The sequence below is a fragment of the Danaus plexippus genome, chromosome Z (assembly GCF_018135715.1).
Source record: "Danaus plexippus chromosome Z, MEX_DaPlex, whole genome shotgun sequence".
In the NCBI taxonomy this organism is placed as follows: Eukaryota; Metazoa; Arthropoda; class Insecta; order Lepidoptera; family Nymphalidae; genus Danaus; species Danaus plexippus.
Genome location: NC_083559.1, coordinates 11,194,155 through 11,211,100, shown reverse-complemented (window position 1 = coordinate 11,211,100; position 16,946 = coordinate 11,194,155). Strand labels below are relative to the sequence as shown.

General features: G+C 38.1%; 1 protein-coding gene across 11 annotated transcripts in view; it reads right to left on the bottom strand.

The window, feature by feature from the left end:
* LOC116777108 (uncharacterized) overlaps positions 1 to 16,946 on the bottom strand; it is a 64,702-nt gene that overhangs the window by 28,839 nt on the left and 18,917 nt on the right. For 7 of the 11 annotated variants that reach the window (XM_061526098.1, XM_061526100.1, XM_061526103.1 and 4 more), the window contains exon 1: positions 6,120 to 6,386. The exons of the other annotated variants lie outside the window; for them this stretch is intronic. In XM_061526098.1, coding sequence (XP_061382082.1) covers positions 6,120 to 6,169 — 50 coding nt within the window. In that variant the 5' untranslated portion in view covers positions 6,170 to 6,386. Of the gene's footprint in view, positions 1 to 6,119; positions 6,387 to 16,946 lie in introns of those variants that run through there. 11 annotated transcript variants of the gene reach the window in all.

The following is a 16,946-nucleotide window of genomic DNA, read 5'->3' as shown; positions in this document are numbered from 1 at the left end:
AAATAACCGTTGACAGAGATAGACTGCGAATGAATGCTTTAAATGTCAAACCACAGATAGGTCTATTATCGTCCGGAGCTCCAGTCCACAATAGGAAGTTCTCAGCCCGCTATCCTATCTGATGAGCTCATCTGCACTAGTCAAGAGGGCCTTGTCAGTGGAGAAGCGTGTAAGATTAACCGGATATTAGAGAATTTCGAAAGAATCTCAAATATATTTTTATTTTTACCGCGAACTCAATGCGACTCGTGTATTCGTCAATAACAGATGTCTGTGTGCGCAACGTGCTATAATTATATATAATGAAAACAACCAAATCATGTCGTAGTAAGATCTGTATCTCACTGTTTATTATAGAAAATAATCCGATGGTTCGATATTAAAACACAGAATATGGTCGGCTTAGTAACAATAAAACGCTTTGTGATAGTTAGGTGACAATCATCGCAAACGAATATTCCTTTAACGAGGACATGTTTTTTCCATTTCAGCAACGGAAAGTCGAACTAAAGGTGTTAATTCCCTTGATAATTTAAAATTTACACAACATAGTTTTTGTGTAAGAGCGCTTTCAGTTTGATTACACTAGAGGTTCCTGAGGAAACTCCAGGGGTTCTTGCCAGATAGACAGACAATGAAGTCGTTATAAAAACTATTTTTCGGCGTTTGAGACAAGGAAATCTAAATATAGCTGTTACCAACTTTGCCTACCAGACAGTTGATGGTCAGAGCAACCGAGTATGCTATGTATTTGTGCAATTTATTATAATCTTCAACAAAGTAAATGTCTGTTTGTGTCGCAAAGACCGCGACATTTACAATCGTGATGTGTTTGTTTGACCCCGAGGAGTACATGGCTCGGGTCGTGTGATTACGAGAATCATTTGTGTGCCTGTGAGCATACCCAGACAGTCGTTGTGTAAATCAAATGTACAATCGACGTACAATGTACAATTGAAGTTTACAAAGGCACAATCATTGTATAAATTTTTTATATGACGTTAAGGAAAATTACTTCATATTTTTATGTCTTTGATCTGTACAGATAGGATACTGCTGCCAAAAATACCACATCATCCAGAATGTCTTATTTATTCCAATATGTAAGACTTATCATTATCACCAGTTGGTTTTTAATAAAAATGTATTTGAATAAAACGTCAAAACAAGATAACAAAGACAGATCTTCTCTTAATGGCCAAAGGGGCAAACGAGCAGACGGCTTAACTGATGTAAGAAGTCGCCGTCGCCCATCGACATTTGCAACATAAGGGGTGTTGCGAATGAATGCGTTGCTGGTCTTGATTGTTTACGAGTCATCTGAACAAGAAAAGTTTGAAAGACCCTATGTTGAAGCTTTCTAGGAAAACCTCGAGCGGAGGATCCTGCACTTGCAAGAAAAAAAATGACCGCGACGCACGTACAGTTTTTCAACTATGTGCATACAGGTGATGTGGGTAAAATCCGACCAACCCCAAGTGGTGCGATGATACTAAAAATGACGATGGCACTGTGTTAAACAATTCTTCGGAACATTTCCCGTTGTGTCAGATGATAGAACACGAGGGAGCTTACATCCCTAAGGAGGCTTAAAAGCTCTAGATCGTCTCCGAGCATAGGTTTGTCAACAGTACGAAATGCCCAACGTTGTATGGAGCCAGGAGGAAAAGGTTGGCACTATGGGACACAGGGCCAGTAACAGCACTCCATGTGGGAACGAACCTGAGCTTCATATAATAAAAGCAAGTGTCCCGGTTTGAAGTACTGCCCCGCTCTACTCATGCCCTAATTTTTAGAGGCTAGTTTAGCCTTATCCTCCTAATGCCACCTGAATTGAACGTTGTTCGCTATGTTAACCCCAAAGATCTCATTACTCTGGTTGACTCTGATTGTTTGATCTTAAGGAATGTCCAGGAATGTTGGAGCCACAAAATGGCGTTCTTTTAGTAAACACGCAACCTTGTGTCTTTTAGGGATTCAACTGAACCAGGAACATTTTAGCTCGTCGGAGACCTGCTCCAGGGGGTCTCAATTGCAGACATAAGTCTCTCTTCTACTTGTTCACGAGGAATATTTGCTTTTCCCGAGTAGAAAGTGTCATCAGATCTGTCATCTGCATAATGTTGCTGGTTTGCAGCATGTCGTTAATATGCAGAATGAGCAGTTTTGATGATAACCCTGAGCCTTGAAGCAAGCCACCGCCAAAGGAATGTGTTCCGAGCGTGAACCGTCAACAACGACCTGTATGTTCCATCAAGGAAGGAAGGAATTACAATAATTCTTCAGGTACTCCGTATATTTATGGTTTCGATTGAAGACCCGATCAGAGGCCTTTGCTATATTAAGGCTGATCGCCATGACCATTCCATTGCTCTCAATGGCTGTAGTCCATCGAAGCATGTGATATACTAGAAGATCCCTAGCGCTCCGCCCAGGTCGAAAACCATACACTATCACTAATAAGCCCGTTACCTTCTGCATGAACCAAAAGTTGCATACAGATGAATCGCTTCAACAGCTTTGAGAGTAAGGACGTAATTGTAGTAGACCTGTAATTGGAGATCCATATCTCTAATGTCACCCTTCTTGGGCATAGGATGGACAGCCACTTTCACAAAGACGGAGCTTTACCAGTAGCTTAAGAAAGCGAGAATACAGAAATTGTCTTGCACTTGGTATAGCGACACACCAAAAGGAACGAAATCCCGAGGGAATATCTAGTAGTTTCACACAAATTTTTTGCTTTTTGCTCTGGCAATATCCTTCTTACAAGAAGTGGAAGCAAAATTGTAACCCGTTTTTCAATTTGGAGGTATATGGATTCTTTGCAGCTAATGCCGCACCCCCAATAATAGAATTACAGATGTTTCGGGCTTGAGGCTCTTGCACATTAATTACCGAAACAGGGTTGCGACTTGCCGCCGCTGCGACTAACAGAACTGGAAATGAAACATTAATTTTCCCCTGCAGAATAGTATCCTATACAACATTCGCGTTAATCGAAGCATCTTCTAAGAATATTACAGCTGCCTCCAGGAGGTAGGATAATAAATATCCCCATTGACGTATAAGTCAACCTGACCCTCGGTAAAAATAAGTGCCCAAGTGTGAAACCAGGGTAGTGCAGATACGATGTATCGCCAGGAAAGGATATTTGTGTCTCAGTCAGAAAAAACAAAGCCGACATAGCCGTCTCCAGATGGTGGACATGATGGACATTAAGAGTATATACGCAATTTATTGCAAAAGTCAACTGTAAACAAGGAAAGACGTTCCGCTGTGAAAGGTTTTTTTTTTTTTTTAATAATATTAATGAAGGGAATAACCGAAGGATGCTTATGATCTAATAGCCGTCCTGTCAAAAAGTATTATCTTTGGTCTGTATGTTTACATAACATTAATTCTGACAAAAATAATGAGATGGAGCAGTAAAAGAAATGTTGTAAGCTTATTTATAGCAAGTCACTTGATTGTACGAATTTGTATATTTGTTTCTTATAGTCATAATAATGCACAAAAATCGTAAATTTTGTTACGTTATTATGTTTAGCTCGTTCCGATCAGCTGCGTTCCGTTAGTTTATTGATATCCATCAAGTATTTTAGCGCGTCTCTTGATATATGAATCCCTCGACGTTAGAACAACATTATTATTAAAATATTTATGTGGGACGAAACTGTGTTATCTATAGGTATGTCTGTTCTAAATTGAAATAATAATTATTATTTCCTCACCAGTACGGCAAGACAAAGACATTTCAATACAATGAGAGTTATCAGCAGTCTCCACCATAAAGAACTTTGGCAAAGAAGTTGTGAAAGTTTTGAAGTGGGTCAAAGGGATTCTGTGCCAAGGGGTTAGGAGGGTATAACGTTCTGGACAGTCGCCAGTTGAGACCATGTTTATTTACACCATTGGCTTTACCACACCACAGTACATGCTGTTCGCTTGTTCTCAATGAAGAAGGATGATGTGAATGAAAACTTAAACAGGACCAATTACACATCAAAAAGAAATGGCATATACCTACATACATGTTTTAGTATAAAGAATAGTTTTTAGGGTGGTGGTTAAAATCTAATCCTCAAAAATTATACGTATGTATAATTTATACAAATTACTAAGTCGGGTATTAAGTTTTTTTATTTTTTTGTATATAAAGTAAGAATTCTTATGTTTATGTATTAAACGAAATAAATCTGTGTGACCTTACCAAAAATATTAAAGAATCCAATATTAACGTGTTATTGTGATTTTTAATAATAATATTTCATGACAAAATGACATACCAAGTTGTGAGATAAGATAATGTTGAAATTACTTTTACATTGATCGCTTCCATTAATAACAATCAAAGGTCGCGCAGGTCAATGGTTCTGTTGTTTCTAATATTAACTGCGTGAACACAAAAACTCTAATGTCCAAATGGATGTTGGTTGCAGGCATGTAGCTTGATTAATACTACCGATACTTGTCTTAATACTACCAAATGTTCAGTATCTCCCAGTGGATATAAAGGACTCGTCTCCTCATAACGACATCGCGGACACCTCACATCTAACCGACTTCAAGTAATCACGCGCCTTAATCGCGAATGTTTATTTAAGAGATGCAAGAGTATAAATCGTTTGTTTATTAACTGATTCCAAACATCCGTCTGGTGTTACTGACAAAGATTCCGATCTCGACACGCATACGTTTGGAAAAATTATAAAGATTTTAAATAGTATCATATGTTATATATTATGTCTCTGACGTTAAAGATATCCCGAGCATTATTAAAATATAGACATTACATTGCACACATATACATATACGATAAAATGATTAGCAGTTATTGAAAAAAACTCCTGTTGAAGGAGCGTTTTAATAAAAACTTATGACTTATTCAATGGAATCTTTATATGTCATTATTACTGTACAAATTATTAATATTACTTTTTTTTTCTATATAGACATACAAATGTATTTCATGTTATTATTATTGTTTTATTTACTTTAGGTCTTTAGTCCGAGTTTTGTCCTTTAGTGTCATTACGTCTCTAAAATCGTTTAATAGAACGATATTAACGTCGAAAGTCATCAATTACATATTATAAGTAAAGATAAGCCTTTAATTCATAAATTGGAGCTGAGCATTTCTGAGATTTCTTAAAGCAGTAATAAAATTTCGCTTTAAAGTCGTGTTTAAAAAGACATCAGCGAAATTATTTACAGTATATGAATAGCCGTTAATTAATTGCTTCATTTCCAATAACTGAAAGAAATGCTATTTTCTGTTTCTTATGCTTGAATAATCAGAAACATATTTCTAAATTTCTAACAGAAGTAAGTTATAACTCAAGAAGTTTCTTCATCAGCGACTGGTATCTAACTTTTATCATTAGGTAGGTAGTTTCATAAGTTCGTGTCTCGAACAGACTCAAAGCCTTTTCACAGCTTGAATTTTGCGCCTTTAATATATCTGCGTACGAGATGTTTAAACATGTGTCCCAATATCTATATGACGAGTCAAAAGTTTCAATGATACCTATCTGTAACGTGAACCCCGTTTGGAACGTTCTGCATTATATAATAACTAATAACAAGCGTATCAAAATACTTGAGAATTCGTTAATGCGAGAGCTAACAAATATTCCTTCCTATTTCTTTCGTGATTCATAATCATTGGTGTTACATAACCTGATTCGGTTTTCATATTGTTTTAATGATCGCCTGTGCATGTTATGTTTTGTTATTGTGTGCGTGTGTGTGTGTGTGTGTGTGCGTGTGTGTGCTGTAGTGTTCCTAGTGTCAAGACACCTATCGTAACTGTGACGACTCAACACAAAGACGGCGAGACCTGCGAGAGGCACAAAGGTCAAACTGATATTCAATAATCGACTTACCAAACAATATGACGATTATGTTACTGTACGAACTTATTCATCGCCTAGTCGGAGGTGTTATATACATAGTTAGAATAAGGTATGTGAAGGAGGATGTGTGGTGGTAGCGGTGGCCCGACACGTCACTCGACGAACGAGAAACGAACACGAGGTGATAGGTGGTCGGTGGTAGAAGATACCGACCGGCCACGTCATATGAACTGAGACACGCTGTACCCGGACGAAATATACCTTGAAACGATGTCTATTAGGACTTCCCCCGAAGGCGCCGACCACACCATAATACACTACACAGCACAGGGTGTCTTATGCAGCACCATCACTAGGCTAAGGGTACACACACGCTCACCGATGATAACGAGTCCAAACAACGAAAAAAAAAAGCGAGGGTCCTAAGAAGGTCGAATGTGGTATTTTTTTAAGTAGAGCTGGCAACGTCGCGTCGTTCGTGGCCGGATGGACGCGCGTTCGGTCCGCGCGCCGCTCATTGGCCGAGTGAAGCGGCGGCCATCGCTGCGAGACTCGCGCTCGCCCAATGAAGGTGCGTCCCGCTCGCCCCGCCCACTTCCTGTTAGCGATTCGGCGGGAGAACGTGCCAGTATACACACGGATCAACTACGAAGCGGACGCTCACTCACTTACGCACGCACACTAGTACCGTACACAACACATACACTCACAGAGGCGACGAAACAACCACCTGACCTACAACTATGAATATGACTAGCAAACTATCGCCACGTCAATATGAGGAGACAATACGACGTTTAGACACTTATAAACGATCTGAGATATATGAACAACAATAAATACAAATTGGATTTATTAAAAAAGTCGAGAATCAACACAAGGCCAGGGTTTAAACATAAGACAAATTATAATTAATATTACTTGATGAAACTAAGCATTCATTGTAACAATTAGGTACAATGATCCAATATACCTGGTAAAACTCAAACTCTGATGAGCTCTGTACAGTATACACACTTATAATACAGGCACGACAACATTTTATAGTACTCTAACGTTATAATTTTCATGAAATATAAATATTTTTAAACTCACTTCCAAAGTAATATATTCGATAGATTAATACAAAAAGCTGAATAAAACGCACTAAGCATATAAAAACACGTCGTTTTTACTCTGTAATATCATTATTACATATATTAATGGAACAAAAATATGCCATGGAAACAGCACACGGAGTAGTAGAGTGGAAAATTGTAGCGAAACTTGTTATTAAAAAGTAAAACGATACAGACACGAAAAGCAATAGAATACTCGTTAAATAAAAACACACGCTTATCTAGAAGTGATATACAAATATTACTTTTAGATTCACGAAATCTAAAACGGCTAGGAAAAAAATCAATAATTTTCTCGTTTTGATCTGCTATAACTCTTTAGGAAGCATATTAAAATGGAAACGACTGACTGGAATACTGTTGAAAGAGTAATTTAATTGATATCCGCTCACAGGGGTGACGCGCCGACAGCTAAAAATGGCCCCTAACTTGCATTATAAATGAATTTGAATCTGAAAATAGTTAACAGAAGCCGACTCATGAAAATATTCCAACAGACTGTCATCTGCAGTATAGCTCCAAAGGCTCTACCTGCTCTCATTGTATATTTTGGTGAGAACCTCAAATGAGCGTACAGAGTATGAGATGGATTGAGCATTTTAATAACGCATTTGTTGCTTCTGCGTATGATTATATTTAATAATATTAGGAAATAGCAGTCACTCAATATTAATATGATAATCGTAAACGCTAGTGTTTTACGGACACACGTCGAGTCTCCTACGTATTAAGGTAAACCGTTAATCCAGTTCCCTTTTACCCTTTTAGGTAACAGCCGACATAAAGAAACATCTAGACTGACAATGAACCAGCTGATTCGCTTTATCCGGGCTCAAGGTCCCCTAGGCCGGGGGCGGTTCTCTTCCTGCCTCCCTGCACTCTCCCTCACCCCTCACCCCTCGCCCCTCACCCCTCACCCCTCAGACCCGCACAGCTCCACCTCGACCGGGAGGGCTCCGGCCCGGCCGGGCGAGCGAAAATTCGATATCGGATTAAGTTATATGAAATGCGTACATTTTATGTTACACACACACGTATAGAGGCAGGCTTCATTTGTACAAACCGCATACACCCAGTTATCTAATGGAAATACCTCTTTCTGTATTTACTTTTAAAAATTCAAAATGAAAAAATAAATTTCATACGGCCCGTACATTTCGCCGAAGCCAACATAAACCTTCCGTTTGAATGGGTTTCGTCGCATTATTTACTTTGGATAGCAGTGAATAGATGCTCGGGTTTTGAAGCGAGTAATAAAACACGAGCAGCACAACTCCGGGCGGCAGCAGACGGCAGGCAGCAGACAGCCGCTATCCGCATTGGCGCATTGGGCCGAATAAAAAAGAGTTGCTTCAGAGCAATAAGTGCCAGGGAACGGAGCCAGCTATTTACATGGCCCCAGTAATTAAAATATTATAATGATACTAACATAACGTACATTATAAACGCTACGTGTATAACGATTACGTTACTTTATATAATTGAATTGTTCTAGAACAGACCGATCACTAGCGCGTTCTGGGACAAGGTCGACGCTGGTGAACGGCGGACTCCCGGACTCTACGTAGGATTTGAATTATAACAGAACACGAGGAGCCGTGGGCGGCGTGAGCGACGTGGGCGACATGAGCGACGTTGGCGACGCGACGTGAGCGAAGATCGATATGCATTCGTAGTACTTGTTAAGTTTCTGAACAAATGCTTTTGCACGGTCTCATTTCAACGTCAGAATATAATATTCAAAATTGTAAAGCAACGATTCCATTTAACCGAATAAAAACGTAATAAAGAGAATATGCTTCAAAACCCATACAATGCGAGTAACCTAATATTAACCGCTGCAGAACAGAGTTATAGAATATTAAAATGGCGCCATTGAAAACATGCACACTTCTAGTACACCAGAGGCGACTTCAGAACGTTTCTTGTAAATCTTTTGGCCGCGATTCCGTTGTTTTATTCCATTAACAATAGCTATTCTACAAATACACTAAGATATCTTCTCAAAACGACTTTCTTTTCTTTTGATAACAGCTCGAGCCGTTGATAAAATTACGTTCCCCGCGTTGCCACTCTAATTTACTATACAAACGCTACGCTCCAATGTGACTCGTATGTCGTGAGCGATAAGGTCGACCGCAGCCCGAAGGAAGGATAGCCTAAGCCGCTAAGATCGGAGCGAGGTTGCCGCTCGGTCGTACGCCATTTGCAAGTCGGATGGGTCGCGCGTTACGCCACACTGTCTCAAAATAAAAACAATGCTTCGGTTTTGTATCGCTTATAAAATACGAAACAAAAATAAACATCAATTATAATAAACACGGCGCTGGATACGTCAGGGCGGAATGCGCCGCAGTGGAGACGGACTAGCGATGTTGATACTATTGATATTACACAAGTCGAGATCTCTATTACAACGTAGCCCGACATTCAAATGGTACGGCTTGGAGTTCAGAGATATGGTTTAATATCTAATATGTCGCCTTTGATCGCGAGACTGTCTGTCTGTCTGGCCGGCAGTTACACCGAATCATGTAATAAATATTAATAGCTCAACTGATCGGTGGAACGGATACCTCCCGGTATGTTTTACATGCGAGTTAGTACTACAAATTGAATGTCTTCGGTTTTGGCATCCGATTCCTACAAGTTTTGTAATGGCCGGCTTGATGTCTCCCTTGCTAGTATTAGAAGTGTTAGGTATGTCTGAATATCGAAGGACGAATCTGCGGAGTCACTGGTGAGATGAGTGTGTGAGATCGGTGAGTGAGTGAGCGCGGAGCGCGTCCAGCATCCCGTGGCCGGTGTTTAACCATCTCGGATTACGTCTCGCTGCAACCGACGCGCCGGATGTATCGGCTTTCGAGAAGCCAATCGACTTTCCCACTCAGATATTTGTAGTTATTTAGCGACACCGTATTGACACTGCTGGTGTTGGCTAGTGTCTCCACATGTGTTTATATAAGTCACTGTATTCACATTAACCGATACCAGTGTTAGTGAAACAAGCACTGCTCTATATCGTTTCAATATCCAAGACGCGGACAGCCTGCCCTACAGGGACTTGTATTCTAATCTAGCCTAGTCTATTCTACATGATCTCTTCATCATCACATTCTTTCATCATTACCCACTGATTCATGGAATCTGGTATCGCTGAGACAAAATAAAAATTTATACATTTCCGTTTTCTTATTTTCTTCTTATATTTGTAACAGTAACAGGTCACTTGGTGAATATTTCTTAATTAACTTGGAAATTAAAAATGGTTTTATGATTAATTCAGTCATTTTAAGAATGCGATAGTAAAATACAGTTAAATAACTTTGTTCATGTATATCATTCATTATATAGGTACATGTATACACTATATAGAAAGAAGAACAAGTTTGTTGCGAGTTTTTATTAAACACGAGAGTTATATATAAGCGATGTCCACATGTTTTATGTATTATAGATATAGTATATAGTAGTTATTAATGCATTATAACTTGATGTTATATGAACACGATGTTAAAACAGGCGCTTACGAAAATAACTATAAATACATAAATAACAAACATTCCTTGAAAGCGCAAAAATATGACAGACACACGCATTCAGCGACTACAAAGTATACGAATATAAGACTTATTGAGTTGTAATCATTGGTGCATAGGATATTTCCAACAATTAAGGTAATTTATATTCCAGCATGAACTTTTATGAAGACCGTCCAGGTCAAAGTCCGAGTGAACAGACGTCCCGGAGGAAGGGAAGGGAACTCCTCGAGGAAATCAACGGACGCCCAGCAACGTAATAACAATTCAAATGACTCGATCACAGAGTACATATGTTCAGAGAATACATGTATAACACAAGTATCTATATATATATATATATATATATATATATAAGATATATGTCTATAATCTATATGGCACAGTATTAAAAATGTTCGCAGCGTTAAATTGTCATTTCGCAGAGCTCTCGTGTTCGCATTGCTCTCGCAAGTCGCAACAGACGAGGATACTTCGTTAGAAACAAAAGAAAATTGTATGTCGACGTGACAAACAAAGCACCGATGGCATTTATATTTATTATAAAATTCATGCAATCAGTATAACGACGGGGAAGATTCAGATTTCATATGTAAATACATTTTCTTTTGTCATTCGCGTGTATTGTTGTTACATGTCAATACATTCGCCTTAGCTGAAACATAACAATAGTCACATGAAAAATCACAAGAACTATCGATACTACTGGTCTCGTGTACCTACAAAGAGACACTCAAAATGGCTTACATTATTATATTATATGCTCATATTCAGCGCTGGACTGATCTGTGTTAGGAGATCTATTAGTATTCCTAACTGAATGGAATGTGAATTCGGGCCTTGTCCGACGAGCTGGGTGTGAAGCGACTCGTAACGTACCTACTACGGGACTGTTCCGTTCGATGTAGGTATGTGAGTGAATGATGTAACATTAAAAATATCTGTTATTACTCAAATGATAACCATCCACGAGTTTTCTTGGGTTATTAATTGTATGAATGGTATTGTTTGAGGTCGAAGCGGCAACGCGGCGCCCGCACGGAGCGGCAACGTGGCGCCTCAGTATCCGTCCGCAGTCCGCACCGAGCGGCAACGTCGCACACTGATTCAGCACAACGCATTCACTAGCCTCTCCTCGATACAGGATTTACCTCTCACACACACGAACACACACGCTCACATACATACATACATACATACATGTATACCTATCTGGCTAGCCATGCTATGTTGTGTTATGCTCTAGAAAATTATCTCTATTTGTTCAACTAGAATGTCCGTATGTCAGAGAGCTGAGAGAATAATAACTGTACAGATTAAAGACTGTCTCGTTATAACGAAATAAAATAATATATATTATAAGTGTTGTTAACATTGTTATTGAGTGAAGCTATAATATAAAATTCCCTCCTTTAATACAGTTATTCCGTTTCCAACGGCTCGGAGAGATTTCTTGACGTATCAATGTATATGATAATAAACAGTGAGTTTATATTAGGTTTTTTGACACACTTAAGTAGTTTTGTATCAGCGGATTCGAACCCGCGACATGCGGCATGACATGCTAGCTTAATGTGTAACCCGCAGAGCGTCGGGGACCGCACATCCCGATAGGAAGAAGTTACTGTGGACGATGGACGCTGGAAAGTGGGCAGTGGACACAGGCCAGAGGTCAGAGGTCAGAAGCGATTTCATCCTAACATTTATATATATATTGTATGATAAATTTATCAAAACTAATACAAATTTGTACCATTTTTTAATATATTTCGTTTAAAGGCTGGTAAGCTTCCAAACTTTTGGGACTGTAGTATACATATAACAACGTTCGTATTACATGAACAAAGTCACGCAATTTTATTTTATGATATATATTTATATATATTTTATTATGTTTCCCCAATTTTGTTTATGTTAAAAAAAGCTCTTTTATAAATATTCCACGTTTTTTTGTTTCTTCAACAAAGTTACATTTGCTGTGATTCACTTTGATGTATTATTTTTATAACAAAAACAACTTTATAAGTCATCAGATACTTACCTAACACTAATTTCATATTAAATATATATAATAAAATGTTATTCCATTAAGTTCGGGCCTCGCGTACGGCGTAATACTATATTTATATACATTTGTTCGTATGTCTGTCTGTGATCTAATTTATTACGAAACTGATGATGTGATCGCATTGGAACTCTCACCGGAAGGTAGTTAGCTCATGGCACGAGGAAAATTTATGTTAATTTAATTGCAATAAAAACAATGTAATGTACATTATATATATCAGCCGGTGTTATGTAATGTGAGTGACGTCATCACGCTAAATCACCGCCTCTAACCTGAGCGATGTCAGTACAAGTGATCAGTATACTTGAGGAACATTTATATTCCACAGCGGTGACCGTGGCACGTGGAGCTACTGGCTGGGTCGCCTACTAGATCTCTCTTCGGACTCTATAATCCCTTATTATAAGCCGAGGTCGTATTCTCCTCCATTTTATTGTAATAATATTGAAGCTCATCTTTAATCCTTATTCCGTTTTAATTGTCTCCCTCTTGATCATAAAGGAAGGACCGAGGCGACGAAGAATATTAATATTTTTTAATTACTCTAAGCTCGCTCTGTTCATAATTAAAAACTTCTCTTTGTACGTACTCGTATGGAATGTAACATTAAATTTATATATATTTGAAGTAAACCACCAAACTCGCTCCACACCTCGGGGATGTAGCACTAATGTGAATTCTGATTAACACGATGTCAAATAACAGGCGTACACTCTGTTTTAATACTGGCGAAAATCCCAGCACCGATGATGATGAAGACCAACGGAATTAAAAATCAATGTGCATTAACAAAAAAAAAACGTAAAGCAAAGAAATATATTTTACTACCAAAACCTCCGAATGAAACCAATCAAATTAAACATACATTTAAGATTTTTATAAAATGTAATTTTTGGGAGTCCATAAAAATTGTATAGCGAAATTCTCATTCACACTCGAAAACTGAAACCCCAACCTCCTCCACCCTGATTACGTTCCGCGACCGCACATCTAAGTATAACTTTGAAGCAGTTTATCATTATATCGTCTCAAAATCTCAGCAGTAATAGTATGTACGTTGAAACCTAAAATCCTCGTTAAATACGACACGATCCACAAACCAAATGTGTAATCGATGCAAATAATAAATATTTTTTTGTAATTAATAATTTTCACAAAAACCGCAATACCATTTGCGATGAAAATTATATGTGATGACCGCAGAAATATGACCTGGCGACTAAAAGTTACGTTCACAAAATAGATAGTGGTTTAGCGGGCCGAAATAATGAGGTCCAATTTACGAATAAAATGTCTTTCTAATGATACATAACATTATTATAAAAATGTTGTTTTTTGTGAAGTAGGTAATGAGAGTTCACACTGCCGGCTGACCCGCCAGCTATCAGCCATCAGTCATCACCCACCCAGCCCCCACAGCCCCCAGGATAAGGTAACGATAGCTAAACATCAATGTTGTGTAGACCGGCTGCACGGCTGCACGGCGTACCTTCTGATATGAGGATGTCGGTCATTGTACGGGTGCATTGTTTAAATTTGCATATTATACTATACACATTATGAGCACAATGGAAATTATAACCACGACCTCTGTTACTAGAGTCTATTTTGTATTCAGTCCGCTATGTGATTAACGTATAACTTACGACTGCGTAGCGAATTACACTCTACACGCTAAATAATAAGGTCGATATTGGCTAGCACTGCATGTATTCAGGGGAGTGTGAAGATGCAGATCTGACGGTACAATGCACCGGATGTGCGTCACAACTGCCGTTTAAAAAAACCTGGTGACGGCAGAATAGAGATAACGAGCGAGAGTGTAACAAACAAACAGACACACCGACTATAACACACCAATATAATTATAAGTATTGAACAGATATATACATATTGTTTGATAAAATTAATAGGTGCAATATGTCGGCGGCCATCTTGTTGTAACGTGAATTTTAGTTGAATGTAATGCTTTACAATAACTTGATACTGCTGTAATCCTGTAACAAAACGTATTGTGTACGTTGTACATTGTTTATATGGGAGAAAGTGGTGGCTGGTGGTGGTGGTGGTGGTACTGTGACGGTCCATTGTACGCGACCCGCAGGTGTTTGTCATAGGCACAATACACTAACGAGGATGTATGTATGTATAAATGTACCCATCGTCGATTATATCTGCCAATCTCACCGGCGCGCGGCGGTCGACTGTTCGGGGTTTGGCCACGATGTGCTCGAAATGTAAGCTTGATGTTCTTGAGGTATTGTTGTACAAGACACAACACAGGGCCGGCCAAGTGGATGGTAGCACTTTAATTAACTTACAAACACAATACTAAATCATATACAAATATATTTCCGTAGGTGTGTGTTCTCCAAGTAAAGTGTGAAATGTTTGTTTTATTGTACTTTTGTATGAAAACCTTCATTCCCTTATCCCTGACCAAGTCCGTCATCGTATTTGTCATAATGGGGTTAGGTACTATTCAGACACGTTTCAATCGAGCTTCGGTCGTTCGTAAAACTTACATTTTTAAACATTAAATTATAAAATTTAAATTAAACCTTCGAGTTCACTTTGATGATCGTTATAATAATTTTAATCCAAATAACGCAACAAATAAATTGTACATATTCATACTGTCCATATCTTCAAAGCATTCGCCTGGAATCCATTATCAATAAGTAATTCGTAGTTTAATTAATAAAATTAATGAAATATCTCTTTAATATAATGAAACAGGTCTCAATAGAATGCAGTTCGAAATTACAAGGAATGAGCAGATTCATCTCATCTTGTATTTAATTAAACGAGGTCCAGGAAGCTATTATTACATTATATATAAATAAACATTACACGAACAAACACGATTGTATTAAAGTAATGGCACAGTAAATCATTAACCTACATACTACTTATACACAACTAATAAACTACTATTGTTTGCAAATCAAACATTTTATATTTATGTTCAATGTACAATAGTCGAAAAATTTATAGTGTTGTGTATGACGCTAAAGTAATTAATATTTATGAATATCAAAGACCAGAATCACACACGAGAAACGAAATTCAATCCAACGAATTTTTAGAGGCCATCTTAATCCCGTACATTTTAATATAATAATGATTCTTACGTATACAAACAGACGTAATCACCGTTTTCTGATAGCGAACAAAAGGATTTGTTAGTCTAAAACATCACTACGTATTATACCTTATATAGTGCTGATGTATCTGTATCTCCAAGTTTTTTTGTTAATGTACGTGCAAACGTGAAAACATAAATAATAACGGTTATTTTTTTAATCTTTAACCTTTTTATATAAAATAATTAACAGAGAACGGAAGTGTGGTGGTAATTATATAAAAACTGTATAAAATGGAACTTAAATTTAGCAAAAGACACTTAATTTAAAAAGTAAAAAAAAATGCGCGAACCGGCCCCCGTTCTCTGTTGCCGATTGTAAGTGGGTCGAGACGGCAACGTCGCGTAGCGGTACCGGCTGGGTGAGGAGCGGCAACCTCGCTCGGTCTCACCCACATACATACATAGTTGGAAGAGTAAGTTATGTACCCGGCCGCTCCGATTTCGACCCAACACGTAGTTACAGCTGATACTTGACGCTCACAAAGAAAGCTAAAACTCAGCTCTTTCGGTATAGACCCAGATCGTACACTGAACTCATCATTTCACTTTAATTATGGACTGATCGACTGAATAACACACTTAACGTTTTGTAGTCGCCATGTTGCATCGTGTTCCACAAAATATGTCTTCCTCGCTAAAGATAGACAATTATTTTAGTAGGACCACCGGCCTCAGTCAAATATAATAAATATATAGAAAATAACTATTTTTAAACGGAACTGAATTATGTTTGCTCTGTAATGGACGTTCAATGGATTTGTCAGTTCTATCCTGTGTATTGTTTGATGATTGTCGTGATGAACGTATTTTAGAACTTATATATTTATATATTGCTAATTGTAATATTCACTAAACATCTCGATCAGCTCCGTCCGCCGTATAGTACAGATAATTAATGTCTGGTATTATTTTACGAAGCAATGTTTTATTAAAACCAGTCCAGTATAATGTCCCGATACGACGGAACCTCCTCGCGACCCTCGTCCATCATTTTAAACATAATTTTTCTTTCTTATTTCGTCGTAGTATTTGTATGGCGCGATTATGACACAACCATCAAGCACATTCAACCTGCAATTCGATAACTGCTAGTAAAGATAAGTGTGTATTGTTCACAGTACTCAACCCACAACAACATTATTATTATTATTATTATTGTAAGCTGTTGATTCATTTCTGAACGATTCTTCCAATGTCATTCTTAAATCAATGTCA